The 17,381-nt window shown below is 39.7% G+C and overlaps 1 protein-coding gene across 1 annotated transcript in view; it reads left to right on the top strand.

Moving 5' to 3' along the window:
- Positions 1–17,381, top strand: part of vegfc (vascular endothelial growth factor c) — an 82,660-nt gene that overhangs the window by 42,235 nt on the left and 23,044 nt on the right. The window contains exon 4 of the mRNA XM_084747597.1: positions 11,444–11,583. Coding sequence (XP_084603723.1) covers positions 11,444–11,583 — 140 coding nt within the window. The remainder of the gene's footprint in view (positions 1–11,443; positions 11,584–17,381) is intronic.

The raw sequence follows: 17,381 nt of genomic DNA on the forward strand, positions 1-17,381 counted from the left end.
AGATATGTTTTGACTGAGCGCATATTCAGACGGGCACACATGGTGTCTGAGTGAAACAAAAGAGTGCGTATTGAGAACAGAAGCAAAGTGTTGCACAGGCAGCACGCTGTTACCAGAGGCTGTTGGGTTGATTCCCAGTTCAGTCAGGTCATCTTTTTCCAAAGAAGGAATAATATTTAACATAATCCCCATAAAAAAACATACATTTATGGACATTTAAACACACCATCAAATAGAAAAATATGTTTTTAAATCATTTGAATATATTTTTGCCTTTATAGGACAGTTACAGCTGAGTTGGCCACGCGATATTTGCACTTAAATCATCCAAAGATTAATTTATATGCATTTCTGGCATGAGAATGAGTTAATATGAAGCTGGGGACGTAAAGCCTGGATCCTGCTTTGATAAACTGTGTATACATGTTAAAGACATAGATGGAGATGGTGCTCAGTTGGGAGCAATAAGCAGCACGCAGCAGATAAACAAAGATCTGCTTCATGAGTTCACAGCACTGTCGCTGAGCTCAAACCACCAGCAGAAGCTGACGATGACGTCCTGCACTAAACAGCTGAGGCATGTGAGTACCGCGGTAGTTTGCTGCTGATGTCTTGGAGGACATGCACTGTTTACTCTGCTGTACAGTAAGTGCTGCCGCTGGCTGCTGACCCGGAGCGGCGATTCACAGAATCTTAGATGCTGTAGATATCAGAGCACATGTTTTCTATAAACATACTGTGAAGGAGAAGATCGGCCAGTATGACGTCTTCCCGCAGCTGGACGAGGAGCTGAGAGCACAGCGTCGGTACACAGTGAGGACATGCCTCGATGACATTACCGAGAAGTCTTTCAAACACAACCACGCACATGATGAAGGTGCATTACACATTATGTGTGATAATGTAACAGGAGAAATGAGCCACACTTCACACAGCATAGTGTGTGATGGACTCATGCTCCTCAGAGGAAATACTAATGTTTGAGTTAAAATTTGGTGTTGAGGTTCACCTGGCACATCCGTGGTACTCTTGGATGCAGGTTGGATTAGTAAGAATACATTATCATACAGCAATGTTTTCTGCATTTATGGTTGGGACCAGGACTGTTGCAGGGGCGTGTTGGGCCCTGTGTGAACTTGATGTGCGAGCCACGTGCACATATTCTAGTTCTACTACATTCCTGCATGTGTACTATATTTCATAGCTAAAGTCAGTCAGGCTTGTTTCTGAATAGTTGATGGACAGTTTGCTCACTTGTAACTCCCAACAGCTCCCTGTCCTTCCAAACCTTGTCTTTTTTTAGGATATTCCCAGGTGAAATAAAACCGTCAGCATCAATTTTGACAATGGTGCAACAGATTAAATGTAGTCATCATAGTGTGAAACAGTTTTACTGTTGCTGTTAGTTTTAACAGTGAAAAGACAAGACAGATGCACGCTGTGAAGCGCTGTGCTGTGGGAGACTGCTGAGTCTTAATTGTTGAGCTGAAAAACTATCCGATCTATGACTCAGAACTGTGATACAATCTGAACTGGGAGTTTTGTGATACCCCGTCCTTCCAAATCCCTTCCTTTTTTTTTTTAGCATATTCCCATACAGCTGTGGATCATGTAAAAGAAGCCGCTTTTTAAACTTGTTAATTAGTCCCTGCACCTCCCTGCTGGCTGCTGTGATGAGGCGAAATAAAAATTTAAGGACGTCAGCATCAATTTTGACTATTGCACAACAGAATAATTGTAACCATCATAGTGTGAAACACAGTTTTACTGTAACTGTAACTCCCTCAATCATGATGCAGAGTTGCAGTGAAAAGATGAGACAGATGTGCGCTGTGATGCACTGTACTGTGGGAGACTGCTGGGTCTTAATTGTTGATCCAAAAAAGTATCCGATCTGTGACTCAAAACTGTGATATGATCCGAACCGGGAATTTTGTTATCCTTTGCAACCCTAATTTTGACCAAATAAAATATGTTGGCGAAGAAGCAAGTGAGTGAAACTACACAATAATAGAGAGGGTGCTAATGCACAGAGCAAGTTAGGACATCCTCATTGAGAAAAACCAAAGCAATCAGCTGTTTGCTCTCATCACATCGTTTCCAGTTAGGAAGGTTCACTATCACAATAAAGTAGTCCCTCATTCTTGCTGTGGGGCTGTGATATATTCATTCTGTTTGCATCGGGTGCAAGATCCCTATAGAGGTGCAAGGCCCTGTGCAGGCTCACATTTTGCTTAGCCAATGCAACGATTCTGGTTGGGACCCAGTTTCAGAGTATTATCTGAGACAGTGAAATCCTCAGAGTAATTTCAAGCCAAAATTATGCCGTGGCCACTTGATCTACATAAACACAACCTCAGCCTCTGCAGGATGGGTTTGATTGGAGCCTGGAAAGTGGAAAAAAAATGGAGCTTGCGCTCGATGAAGATGGAATCATGACTGCCTGTAGGAACTTTAAATAACACAGTCAGTCAGCGGCCTGTGACGCAGTGTGTTCTGGAGGTATTTACTGTGTGTAAACCTCAGTCACCTTGAAATAGAGGGTCAGTTCTTCCAGCTGGTGAGTTCATTTCCAGGTAGCTGTTGTTAATGGACTGCCTTACAGTGTGTGATGGCTTATTGTTTCGGCTCAGCTGCTTTATTCATTTCCCTGCAGTGTTGCCTTAATGAACTGGCAGTGGAGTCTGGCCTGATAGCTCTTTGTTAGATGATCTGTTTAAGCTGATTTCAATCAGAGCAGGAAGTCTACTGAGGTCTGATGTGGCTGTGTGTTTGGCTGCGTGCTGCATGTGCGTTTGTAGACCTATGTGCAAATGCATTTTTGTGTGTGTACTCGTATGAGTGTGTCTTAGTGTTTGTGTGTGGCTGTGCATGCGTCAATAATGCGTAAGCAGCACAAGAGAGGAAGGTAAGAAGGAGACAACCAGAGAAAGAAAAACAGAACGTCAGTACTAAAAGTCTACTACTGCAAACCTTTGATATATGATATACACATATGAATAAGACGTACTAACACTGATATATGCAATAATAATCATTGAATTAAGTTATGAAGTGGTGCTTTTGTACAGTGAGGCCTGCTCCCAGGAAACACTCTGGATCTGTTTGTCTTCCATGTTCCACTGCATCATGAGCGAGAAAGCTTTTCACTGGAAAAAGTTTTAGTGTCATCAACAGTTTCAAATCATTTTGCAGGAAAAGACAAACAATGAAGTATTAAAAACACCCAAGAATATTTGTCTAAGAAATGCAGAAATCATAGAAGTGCATCAGAAAATCTCTACAACATTCACTCAAGATGATATGTTGAGCACTATGTCAAGCACCATTGCATCCATTGCAATAGGTTTAACAGTTTTCTGGTCCTTCTGCAACATGTCCAGGCTTCCAACTTAATGTTTGAGGTAGATCAAGGACCAGAATTTACAACCTCTGAAGAGCAGAAAGCCTGAGATGGGTCTTTGAGATCAGACCAGTGTTTGCTTGCAAAAGTTAGAAGGCTTGTTGGCCAGTACAAATCAGATAACACTTTAACCTCCTCTAGTTTTCCAAATGTAAATAGGTAACATTAGCTTCAGGTATTTCAGGGAATCAACTCTTCACCCTTTGTGATGAACACTATCATTCAAACAAGCTGTGCTTTTTCCTTTTGTCTAGCAAAAACGCGTTTTTTAGGATTTTTCAGTAGATATTTTCAAAATCATACTCAAGTAGTTGTTCTGATGTCTACTTTGAATTCTGCAGAAACTAAAGCTGTCTTCTTTGGTTGGTTTGTTCTTTGGTTCCTGTTTGGTTTTGGCTTAGTCTTGGCTTTAACAGTGGTCTCGACTTGGTAAAACCATTGTGCAGCATAATCCCAACAGAGACAGTCGTCTCTGGCCAGGACTACCACAAAACAAAAATGGATACAAATGTAATATAAAGCTCCCATACTTTATTTAAGTTCCCCAAAGGAAATTGTATCTCCATTGTACATCTTTCCTCAAGATGTGAGACTGCATTCATCCTTGATGGTCCATCATGAAAACAACGCACATTTAAAAATACCTTAAACCTAAGAGTTTAACCAAAAATGACCAATTTTGGGACATTTTGTCAGAAAAAGAAGTATATCTAAAATAAAATGGTGGTGTGAAAAGACAATGTTGATTTTGTTTTTAGTTGAAAACAAGTTGATATTCAGTGTGAACGTCTTTTTGCTCTCCTTTAGACCAGCGAAAATGTAGTTACAACATCGAAAAACACAAATTTGTTCAATCATTCTGATCATTTGCTCAGCTGTAGGCTGTGTGCTGCCATCAAGAATCTTTAGAGCATCATAATGGACTCGTAGCCTAACGCACATGTACTTAGTTGTATCAGTTACATCTTTGGCTACCCTGAAGGTACATGAAACAGGACTTAGTGGTTGGCGATAGGATGAGGTTATATGTCAGGCCTTTCTGCTAGAAGCTTCATCACGTTTTCTGGCAGAAAGCCTTCATGAAGAGCTGTCAGCAGATTTCAGCGGTCAGGGTTTTTGTCTGCCACATTGATGTTTGAAAATCCATTTGTCTTGTGTTATGAGCCTCCACAGAGAAGAGCTTACCACTGTCATTGGATACTAAAAAAGCAGCCTTGTTGCATATATCCAAAATTAAACAATCGTGTTTGAATGGTTTCTGGACAACAGAATCATGAATCTTCACAAAGCATGTGACTCTTTATTTGAGGTAAGGAGAAAGGAGGCCAAGGTTGAAGATGAGAGGATTTCTCCTGGCAGTGCTAATAAGACTGTGGGTGCTGAGCTACAGTCGTTTTTGAGGTTTCACAAGACATTCTTTTACTCCGCTAGTTTTTCCTAACTGCTGTTTTTGGCTGTGATCTCAGACCTCTGGCCAGAGTTTGCAGATTTACATAGGCTACGTAGTAAATCATTCAAATCATGACAGACCAGATAGACAGTTCACAGTCCGGCTGAATTCTAATGAGGTTTCGAAAGTGATTGCATCTAAATGCGTGTATGGAAAGGTGAAGAGTCAAATGTGGCTGTTTCAGAACAGCATTCTGTGGTTCCTTTCGTCATCCTGAAAGTTTCATTGTGCTGATTTGCTTTGGCAGCACCTTGAAGCAGCTGGCAGGCATTGAGACGTTTCGACACTTAGCAGGTAATAGAAGTTGCGCTAAACTGTGTAATTTACTATTTGACTGACCGTAAGTATCTTTAAGCGTTTATGTCTGTCTGGTGGTTCTCTGTAAGGGTTCAGCTCAACACCTGCGCTGTCAAGGTTTTTCCCTCTGCAGATGTTGGTGTGCCACTCTCTCTTTAACACCCTGGATTATTACTTTTTTCACTCTTCTTTACTGTGCCTAAAGTGTTAAAATACCTGACATATGATATATTCAAGATATTCTTTTTTTTGTTTGTCCTCTCAGCAGCCCCTCTGGTCCCCACAATGGTGACGTTGGCTGGTCTGTCCCTCCTTACCATGTTCAGATAGGGTGACCAGATCCCAACAAACCCAATGTGGGACAAAAAGTATGTTTGTCTTGGACAATGTGGGACATGTTACCAATGCTGAAAGGTGGTCTAAAATCTTTGCCCTCTGGTTGATTCAGTAGCACACATGAGAAACAGGCTGCTGAGGGCCAGACACAAATGATATTCAGTCCAAATAATGGCCAAATCTCTAATAATGAAATAATCAGAAGAAGTGATTGGTTGCTCACTTGTTCTGAATTACCATGTGATGAATTGTGGGCTAATATTTTGTTGGTAATGTCCAAAACTTGATGTTTTACAGTGTAGCATGCAGGCTGCATACAGGCTGCAACAATAGTAGCAGAAAAAGTAGAAGAACAACAACATAAACAGCATGGAAACAGCACTGAGCAAATAAAGTTACAGTTTAATATAAAAGATACAGTTCTGTATCATTACCAATGAACACAACACTGATCCCTTTCAAAATAAAGTTCTGATAACAGTTTAATGGTAAGCAAAAGACTAGTCACCATCTTTGTTATATTTTTAATTTTTGATAGTTCCATGATGGCCACATTTTGCCGAGGTCTGATCTAGAGCAACATATCTAGATATTGATACCTATTGGCAAGGTGACAAATTTGCTGTGTATATTTGTGGTTTGTAGATAATAATCCTAATGTTTTTATCAAGCCAAAATTTCAGTTTGTACACAGGAAATATCAGGTTGCCAGGCATGAAATTTCAGAGGAAGAACTCTATGATTTTGGGGCCTATATGAAATCACACTCACACAAAATTTCAACTTAACACAAAAGTTGCACAATGTGCTAAAGTACAATGTTGCTAAAGGCAGTGGTGATGTGTGTCTGGGCCTTCTTCTCCCATTGTGATCCAAGGGTCCTTGGATTAGCGCCTATGCCAGAAACTGTGGCCCTGAGTGAACAGTAAACAATGGCTGGCAATGTAAGTCTAACACTGTGTGAAATGTAGTCCCCAGTTACTATCTTGCATTGTTTGACCTTATCAGAAGAGGTAGAAGATGCATGCAGGCCAACAGGACTATGACCCGGGCTAGCAATGATCAAAAACCAGTTTACAGATGGGACAGCTGACTTCAGGGAAGGCAGCACAACTGTTAGCTTTGTCTTGTGAGTCTTCCTACATCACTGAACTGAGAGAAATTCTTTATGTCTTTACCTTTTATTGTTGACAAAAAAGTTTTTTGTAAAGATCTAAAGTTTTGCTCCATCCATTCAAGACAGGACTAATGCACTGTTGAAAACAGGTAAAGTAGTTGTATTATTTTGGTTGTTTCTAGATAAGTATAATAATATGTGGTCACGCTTCTTAGCAACTGTGTCCTGAGGACTGAGAGAAATGAAATGTTGCCAAATCAGATTGTAGCTTTTGGGTTTTTGTTTTGTTTTGCTTTTTTGAATTGTTTGACTTAATTTGTCTTAGATATGAGTCATTGTTACTGTTGGATTTTTGATTGTGTATGTTGAAAAGTCCAAAAAAAAGAAGAAAGAAATCTGGAGCCCATCTGAATGTAACCGCTGATGTTTCAACAACATTATTTATTTACATCTCTGTTCATTAACAGCAGTGCATTCAAGTGGTGATGAACAACTTCACTAAACTAAGAAAGTGTCATGGTGGTAACATTGGCTAAGTTTAGTAATCACCCCCTTATTGTTGTGTCATGCAGTATACTGTTACAGTTAGTTGCTGCAACATATCAACGTCTCCTCGAGGAAATTTCATAATATCTCAACAAGCATAAGTTTGTCAATCTTTTCTTTTCCTTAGCTGAACTGTAGAGGACAAAACAACAGAAACAATGCAGTTCATGTAGGAACTCGCTGATTTGTTGAAAGGCTCTTGAGCACCATGGAGGGCATCCATCCTCAGCTGGAAATTGATCTCTGTCAACACCAGGGAGAGAGTGTGAAAAATTTTACAAGGCAAAACATTGGTACAAATTTAAAAAAACTAGTGCAGTGCATATGCAAGATGTGTCTGTTCAGAATGCGTGCCTGTAGAGAACGGGCTTGGTGCCCAGTATTGTTGCTTGCAGCATTGTCAGGGGATGTGCCCATTTGGAGTGCGTGCCCTCCACACATGCACATTCTGCTATAGGGAAAAAAAACAGACTTGTTTGAATTTCTTTGAACTAATCACAGATGTCTTGGATATAGCTAATCCCATGATGCAGTGACTTTGCCGATGCAAAATAGTGCCAAGAGGGGGCTTGTTTTGGTGAAACACTTGCACTTTAGGAGGGGAGCTTTGGCATTAAAATGGCTAAATCACAAAAGCAGCTATTTTGCTTGTACTATTAACGTCCCAGGTGCTAATTTGTCATTTTCAGTGATAGCAGATGCTGTAATACCACCTGAAACCAAGCAGAAGTTCTTGAGAAACACTTATGCGATCTGCTTCACACTCGACACTGCACTCCTTTGCATCCTGAACAATAAATCTGCCAAATGTGAAGTCCATCAGATGTACGGTTCTTGAGATATGCTGAGGACAGTCATACATACATACAGATACAAATTCCTGCCTCTATGGTTAGATGATGCATCTATAGCACCACCTGTTGGCCAAATGGCACCAAATTTGTTATGGACACTCGTGGATCAGATCTGCTGAGGTCCATCAAATGTGGCTGCATTAGCACAAAGAGTTCAGGAGATATGACAGTTTTTGTTAATATAAGACTTTGAAATTGAATTGAATATTAAACATCTGGAATAGCTACTTTTTCTGGCGTGGTCCAGAGATGTTTTGTACCAGATTTAATGATAGGTGCTCAAAATTTGAAGGCAGGGTAGTGGGGGAATAAAAGAAGAGGCCAACACTGAAAATTTTGTTGTTATAGCGCCACCATCTGCTCTGCACTCTTAGAAATAAAGATCCTAACTAGAACCTTTAAGGAGCCTTGAGCTTGTCCCCATGGGAAAACCTTTTTTGGGTTCCTGAAAGAATATTTTATAAAGGTTTCACTTGGAACCCATTCAGAGAGTTCTACTAAGAATCCAACATAAAAGCTTATACCTAGAACCATCTGTGAAAGGTTCCACCCAGAACCACCTATTGGAGGTGCTACAGAAAACCCGTCTATGGTGTAATGGTACTACCCAGAGCCCTCTCTGGAGGTTGTATTCAGAACCCTCCCACATTCTAATGGTGCCAACAAGAAGTGTTCTTCGGAATCAAATAGTTCTGGGTAGCCTGAGTATAATTGCACAGAACGCTGCACTCCCTTGGGTCCTCAAAAATACACCAGTTCTCGAAATATGTAAAGAACATGAATGTAGACAGGCAGAGAGAGGTTCCTTCCTGTGTGCAGGTGAACTTTTCAACCCAGTGGTGGTCACCATGATCTCAAAGCGTTCTCTTTCTGTTTATGTGTCCTGTTGCCATGGTGAGCACTCAGCAGGTCAAAAAGACCGAGTTCAGCTTTAATGATATCCCAATTAGGATGAGTGGGAGACAGACAGTTTAAGCTGTTTAAGGGTCTTCAATAGGAGTCATTGAGACTAATTAGTTTCTATTCATGATGTTCAACCCTGTGACTGGAAGAATGAAGTGGCTCTCAGGCTTTCTGTTCTGTTCTGTACAGCAGTCCTGTTTAAGTGTCTTCATCAGTACCATGTGAGAACCCGAGCCCAGCTCTTGGAACTCTTTTTGTTCTTCAAGTGGCAATTCTTCACATTCTGACTCATTGTTTTCAGTTTAAAATGTGCTTCCCACTGATTTGAGCTCCAGGCTCAACTCCAAGTGGAGGGTTCCTTGTTGAAGGGTCCTTGTTGAAGAAAAGAGTGTGTGAAACACTGGCTTGTTGTGATGGACTACCTTCATTGAGTAATCTGAAGTCTTGGCCAACTGAAGTGATCTCAGGGACCTTCACAAAATCCATTTAACATGTATTAAAAGAGTCCCGGTGAAGAAATTCAAAAATCAAAAGACGATAATCAGCTAAACAGCAGAAATGTTTGTCAGAAGCTGCTGACAGTAAAATGAGGTTGACAGTGGCAACATGTTATTGTTAAATACATCAGTGGCCCTACAATAAGTATGTTTCTTAAAGGGACATTTCACCCCAAACATATTTCTCCCCTGGCCTGTAGTATATTTGAAGAGTTCAAAAACAGTGCCTCTGTCCAAAAATCATGATCCGGTTACTCAAGATAATCCACAGACCTTGTTGTGAGCAGTTTCATGTAGGAACTAGTTCCTTTCTGTGGTAAAATCATTTGGAACTACTTAAGAAGATTGGAACTACTGGAACACAAAATAGACTGTAAGCAGGCAAGAGACCGTTTGTTGCAAACAGTGGTAAAAACCCTGACTGAATGTCTGTAAACATGTCCAAAGAATGCTCCTAAAACCTGAATAATATCGGTGTATGTCTTACATTTTACAAGGTCTAATACAGAACATCCATATAGTATATGCATTTTACACGACCCTATCAAATTCAGAATATTGGCATGTTAATGTAGTCACTGTGATGACACCCATTCTTGAAAACTGGGACAAATTATTAATAACACTATTCAAATTCCAATTTTTGGTGAAAAAAATTCTTAACTTGTTCTGTGCAGGAAAATACCCATGTCCCAGGCAAGAATTCACTACTTTATATAATTAAACATATGTTAAAAGCCTTCAAAATCTTTTTAATGAAAATATTGTCCCGTCAAAGTTGTATCTCAGATTTCCATCAATTCTTGTCACATTTTTTTTTTTTTTTTTGTACAAAAACACGATTTAATCAGGCATAAAAAGGATTAGCTATCCTCAAATGACCCCTGTCTCACTTCCTGCTTTAAAAAATGCAGGAATACTGCACAAGCACTGGTAAACTTTCTATTTTTTGACAAACTCTTTAAATAATATTTCTATCAGATGTGTCTCAACCATAACATGTCGACTCTGTAGCCCTTCTAAAGCAAAGCTAAATAAGAATTATGGTTTAAAAATGTGTATTTTGAAAAACATTAAGAGAACTCTTAGATAATTTAAAAAATAAAATGTCTAATCACTGACTATGTCATGAAATGAAAAAATGTAACATTTTGTCAGCTCTGTAAGACGTCAACTGACTGACTGATTGGTTGGCCTGTTGCAAGATTTAATTGCCAAGAGTCAAATCAAAACCCTCTCAAAATGCAGTTTTGTCCCAGTTCTCAAGAATGTACACACATATTTATCTGCAGAAAAGTTATGTTTGCTTCATATTATGGAAACAAAATACACAGTGGGACTCTTATTAGTGGATGCTGAACTGAATCATTTCAGGAACTTGATGCAACATGTAGAACTAGCAGCGACTAGCAGTTTCCCTCCAGTTTGCCACACATTCACATTTGACTGAAGGCAACATAATCACCCGGAGTAAGGAGTGAAACATTACCATACTCTTGTACTTCTTGTATTTTTATTTCATGTACTTCAGTGTTAATACCCACCCATTCACTCCACTTTCAGGCTGCAGACTGACAGTCCCAGTTGCCAGGAGGAATTATCCCATCAGCTGTGACCAAACTCACTAATCACTTTTGTAAATAGGCTCCTTGGATCTGCCCCTATTTTATTATATTAATGTGGATTTATTGATTTATTACTGCTACTGTTCAATATGTATTTTTGTGATGTTTATGATGGCTTACATGTCAGTGGAAGAACAATCCAGTCAGCACTTTTATCACTGAGTAGCAGTTTAAGATTTTATTTGTGATGTGTGTGGTGTGTTCTATCTGTATGCTAGTGCCAAAGACAAATTTCCCTTTTATGTGAATTTAATGGACAAGAAATTAATCTGAATCTGAATAACCATATAATTGCCACCGCTGTCATTTTTATGTGCATAAAAAGTGAACTGCTGCTCCTCACGGTGCACGTCACCCTGCCTTTTGCACCTTGTCTCTCTCTGACTTGTCCCTCTTTCACTCTGTCTCTCTGCAGCTGTTTGAGATCACAGTGCCAATCACACAAGGAACCAAACCGGTGACCATCAGTGTGGCCAACCACACCCAGTGCAGCTGTCTGTCCAAACTGGACGTCTACAAACAGGTCCACAGCATCATCAGGAGAGCCCTGCCTGAGTAAGCGCACACACACACACACACACACACACACACACACACACACACACACACACACACACACACCTGCAGACACTTATGTCAGCACGGCATCAGTCTTGCAAATAGCATTCAGACCCAGAGGAGACTTCTGTCTGCAGAGGTGTGTGTCCTTACACACACAAAGAGTGTCAGGCTATTGTTACAGATGTTGCTTCCTGTGTGCGTTTGTGTATAGGGAGTGTTACTTGAGGAAACACTTTTCATATGATCTCTTGATTAACTCACAGTGCAGTGAAGTGTGTGACTGCTGCGTGAAGCATGCTTTGATTGATGACCTCTCCCTACTGCTCTCTGACAGCCAGGATCACAGCAGGAAGTGGTCCAGGGTGTATTTTTTGGCCTGTGTCCTTTGAAAACACAAAGATGCCAGTTTTTAATCAGTTTCCAAAAAACAGATTAAAACAGGCAGTTAAAATACTTTTAATAAAAACATATATTTGGAACAACTACTACTAGACCAATGACTAAATTTTGCAGATATATTATATTTGGTTTGCCTGCTGTAGACCATTGATTAGAAATTATGTCCTGATGACATTACTGCCGACAACTGTCCTCACATCACTTGTAGCACAAAGAGTGTTCTCAGTAGTCAGGATCTGCCAAAGCCCACAGAACCAGCTTGGCTGTGAGATCTAATATAAGAAGAGCCAAACACTGGAAAAACACTTGTGCCTGATTAAACCCACAAATTCCATTTTCATCTGTTTTCTGGTGATAACGGGTGGATTATCTCATCATCTCAAGATAACAAAGCTCATTTTCCAGAGATAACAAAATAACTTACTCCTGATTTTAGATTAAAAAAAATAATAATTGCAAACATAGCTATTCTCAGCTTCTGTAAAATTGCAAGTGCAAGGATTTCCAGAAAATACTCATTTCCATCCACTGCAGTTATGTGAATATTAGGAGTCGGTTCACAGAGATGAACAGATGTTGGCGGTAATTCTCCAAACCACTGCAGAAGAAGAGGGCGTAATCAAAATGATGTAATTAAGAGAAGTTGAAGTAGTACAAATATGACGTAAATATGACAGTTTGTTTTATGTATCGATTGATGTGAGGTAGGCTGCAGTCTCCTCATCGCTCCACCCAGATCTGTTGTTTTCATCTGTCGACATTTTTCATCTCTTCAGTGGAATCAGAGCTTTAGTGACGTTGAAGTCGCCTGCTTGTATGTTGGGATTTAGCTATGTTTCATTTGCACGTTGCTTTTATTTTATTGAGGCCAAAATCAAACAGAAGATTCGTGAAATTGAGGAAAACCAGAAACGTATTGAGAAATTACGAGTTTTTGAGTTGAGCGACGTGGAGAATTATATATATTAATATGGCTTGCCTGATTGATGTATGTTCAGGTCTGATGTTTTATTAAACTGAAATAAACCAAATAGGGTCAAATCAAAGTGCCAAATTAAAGGTCAACAACATGGGTTGAGGGAATCAGTAGGTCAGTGGTGTGAGGTGTGCATGAGTGGAAGAGGTGGGTATTGTCAGGAGCAAAACACAGAACTAAGATAACCCAAGGCAACTTAACCAAACCTCCAGAGCCTGAGGATAAGAGCAGAGAGAACACAGGGGGCACTACAGGTGTTCCACATCACACTAGATTCATCTGATTAACACCTGATCACCACCAAGATGACACCAGAGGTCATCACAGTGTAAATGTAGCATGACTGATGCTGGAGTGTAAACATACAGTTTAGATTAAGATCTCTTGAAGTTGTTTTTGTGACAATATTTACTGAGCAGGACAATTACTTTTTTTTTATAGTGTAAGAATAAACTTGTCAGAGCTCTGTGAAAAGAGCTCTGTGAAAACTGTGAAAGAAACATAGTTTCTAAATGACCCCAAATATATCTTTTGCATTTCTGAGCTGCTGTTTGTTGTTATTTATCGGCCAACGTTGATTGTTGATTCTGATATCTTTGATAAGCTGGTATCAGTCAATATATCTTCTCTTTATAGTTCTATATGTAAGGGATAATGTATAGTGAGCAGGTCATTATTGTGAAATAAATCCTGACAGGATGATAGAAGACCCAAACATGACACAATCATCCATCCTGCTTATTACATGGTTACTTAACCCCCCTAAAATATTTTTGCATGCATTTATGTGACACAAAATGTTAATTTTTAAAGGATTATATGGCTGCTCACTGTACATTAGCCTGCTTGTTACAAGGTTGTATACAAAAAAACCCCACAATAATATGACATAAAATATTCATTTTAAAATTATTTTTGTGATTTAACAATTATTGTATTATTCCTCCAGAGTCTATGATCTGAACCGTTTCCATAGCAACAGTCTGTTCCTCATGGCAACAGTCTGTTATACATATTAGTGGCCTGCTATACAGAAATAACAGACCTTAGAATGTTGTAATTGACCAATCAGAATTAAGTATTTAGCAAAGCCATGTAATAAGTATACTTACAGTTAATGTGGAGGAAATCTCCTGAGGCAGACACATTGAATAGAAGGAGAGGAGTCTCCACTCCTTTTTCACATCAGGTGAATGAGCAGAATGATGAACGATGGTCTTCTAGTGTGGATGAAATCCAAGTAGCTGTTCCTAGAAGAAGTCCCCCCCCCCCCCTCATGTGTGTGGGTGGGTGAGGTACACTACCAGAGAGTAATGACCTCTTCAATATGGAATGTGCATTTACTTATACTGTATGTGCCATAGACCTTAAATCTAAACCAAGGAAAGCCATGGAGGGTTAGTCAGTGAAGGCTGAGTGTCTCTGTGTGTGTTTGCATTCATGTCTGCATGTTGTGTGTGTGTGTGTGTGTGTGTGCACATGATTCAATACCTGTCTAAGATTTGTAAATGTTTTTTTTTTTCATGACTCCAGTTATGTTTTTAAGAACAAATACAAAACAAGATATAAACCACGGGATGAAGGGAGTCCTGTCTAAAATGCATGTTGTCATAAACAACACAGAACAATAACACAGAAGAATATGAATTCCCCCAGGGGAAAAAATGAAAATTGTGCACTCTTATGATCAATGTTTAAAGTGTAACTTCAAGATTATATTTTGTATAACTGAAACATAACTAAAGCACATTTTGTTGCTAATACTGCTGTCCTTGATATTAGAGTGTGCACAGTCATGTTACTTACAATTTGCAGATAAAACATTATTTCTATTGGATTAAAGTGGTCATTAATATTTTCTTAATATTTGTATCACAGATAATTATTTAAGAATTATAACATTAAAGTTAAATGTTACATTTTTGAAAGAATGAGTACAGACAGCTCCACTGCAGTGTATGGACACCTGTCTCGTCTTTGATTGGTAGACATTGCTCAAGGATGCAAATCCCTTCGTCTGCAATTTTTTGCAATTATTATTATAATTATTATGAGTTTTTATTTTAGTTTACCAGGACAGTGTTTTCAATGAACCGTAGCATTTTATGAAGGTTTCTGAGCTATACCTTAGCAAAGGAAAGTCTTCCTTACCTATGATTGTTTCTCAGACTGGTCTTAAGGAAGAGCTGCTCAGGTGGAGGTGTCATTTGCTGCGGTGCACACATCAAGTGATCATTTCTAAAGGCTCATAAATGATGAGGTGTTGCCATAATCATTTTACCTCAGTCTAAAATTACAGCAAAGGAAGCCATGACTACTAAAGATTATCTTCCTAATCTGTTTAAAAGTCAAGATGAGACCTTGTGATAGTTCCAGTCAATGTGCTGCCTTGAGCCCACAAAGTATAAAACAGAGTATGAATCAGAACATATAAGCCACAGTCCGGGACTTCTTGAGAGGCCAGGAAAAATGAGTGTCGTGCTCCTCTGCTGGCAGTGTTCAGCTCTCAGGGTCAGTCTGGGGCTCAGGCTGCTATAGCCTAACCAGACAGTCAGAAAAGCCAGATCCTCAGTTAACTCCATTATATAAGAAAAAACAGATTTTTCCCACAAATTAGATTAGTGATATGGAGAGTATTTATTTGTTATTAGGCTAAGTTAATTTTTAAGTTAATTTTGAACTAATGACATAATTTGCACAAGCAGCCTGAATGTGAACTATACTGCAACTGTCCATTTGAAAAGCTTAATGTTGGCCTGATAAAACTGTGACAGGATGAACGGAGCGCATCACTAAGGGACAGAATATGAGTGGTTCAGGACGCCGTTCTAAAGGTAAACCTTTCAGAAGGTTTATCTTAGCTGAGGAGACTCTAGGAAACAGCCTGTAAGCTTAAGGGAGACCTTAAGATTCAGCTTATGATGCACAAAGCGCTAAGGAGGCTCTGGGAAACGGAGCCCAGGTCTGCACGGGAATGTTGTGTTGTGTGTAAAGACATATTAAACCTAACTAAACCTTAAATTAAACCTATTAAAAGAATTAAACCTGCAGAATGTGTAACGTGATGATCTGCTATAATACTCTTTTAATTAGAAGGAAATCAAGTGTGATTGGATGAAACAGATCAATTCTGTTCACTAAAACATCTACAGCTGAATTCTTCTCACAGTATTTTGTGGTTTAGTTTTTCTGTCTAGATGTTGAAGTGGTTCACAAAATCCACTTCACTGATGTTAATAGGCTTTGATGCCATGGAGTGTGTGTGTGTGTGTGTGTGTGTGTGTGTGTGTGTGTGTGTGTGTGTGTGTGTGTGTGTGTGTGTGTAAGAGAGGGAGAGTAGGACCACTTGTGACGTTTGAGGAATGTTGATACGTGCTGGTATTTGACATTACACACATGCACACACACACACACACACTCTCGCACACAGAGCAGTGGCCTTAAACACAACATGTCAGATTACGGCTGGAACAGGAAACGCATTGTAGAGATTTTCACACTTACAAATCATCCAACATGTAAGAACACACACACACACACCCCAACACACACAGACAAGCATGAAGCATGCGTATGTTTCACATTAGGTGAAGTGAGAGACACGCACCAGCCCTTTTCCCTCTCTTTGTCCCGTCCACTCTCCATCTTTTACTTTCACTTCCCTCTTTGTCCTCTCAGACCCCCATCAGTGCGCGTGTGTATGTGTGTGTGTGTCCATGCCACTGCAGCTCTAATTGAAACCACACTGTGTCTCTTTCCATCGCCAGACTCTTTCACAACTTCAAACAATTTGTCTGTCTGCAAACACACCGCCTGCCGTCTGTCTCCCAGTCCGAGTCATCGGCTCCCTGAATGTTGCCTCTTAGCCCGACAATTTTCACATTCTATTGTGCTGTTTTATATAATTGACTCTGTGTGTGTGTGTGTGTGTGTGTGTGTGTGTGTGTACAGTATTTTCAGAGGAAGTATATTTTTCTTGGCAGCTTTTTGGAAATCCAAACAAGGTATCTGCTTTCTGGAGTAATTTTATCATCAGGCTGGAGTTTGTTTTCACTAACGTTGATAATCAGATTTTTGTGGTTAAGTTGATATTAATTAACAAGAGCAATATATAGTGATTTTGGAGATAATGGTTTATAAAGCCTTTTGGGTTATGTGTTGGCTGTGCAGCTTCATCCTACAGCAGCTGATTGCTAGTCTGTGGCTGTAAGGAACTGTACAAAGATGGCAGGTCGTCCTTTTTTTCTTATCTTGATTTATGTTCCTGTTGTGAGTGTTATTGTATGAGAAAAATCATCAAAAGCTGGCTTCTGTGTGCGCCAAAGATAATATAGGTGCTCTCTGGCCGTATGCAGAGGACAACAGAGAAAAATAGTTCTCTATATTGGGGCTTTACATGTCCTCATCGTGGCCGTCA

The sequence above is a fragment of the Lutjanus erythropterus genome, chromosome 3 (assembly GCF_056507025.1).
Source record: "Lutjanus erythropterus isolate fLutEry1 chromosome 3, fLutEry1.hap2, whole genome shotgun sequence".
Taxonomy (NCBI): domain Eukaryota; kingdom Metazoa; phylum Chordata; class Actinopteri; order Lutjaniformes; family Lutjanidae; genus Lutjanus; species Lutjanus erythropterus.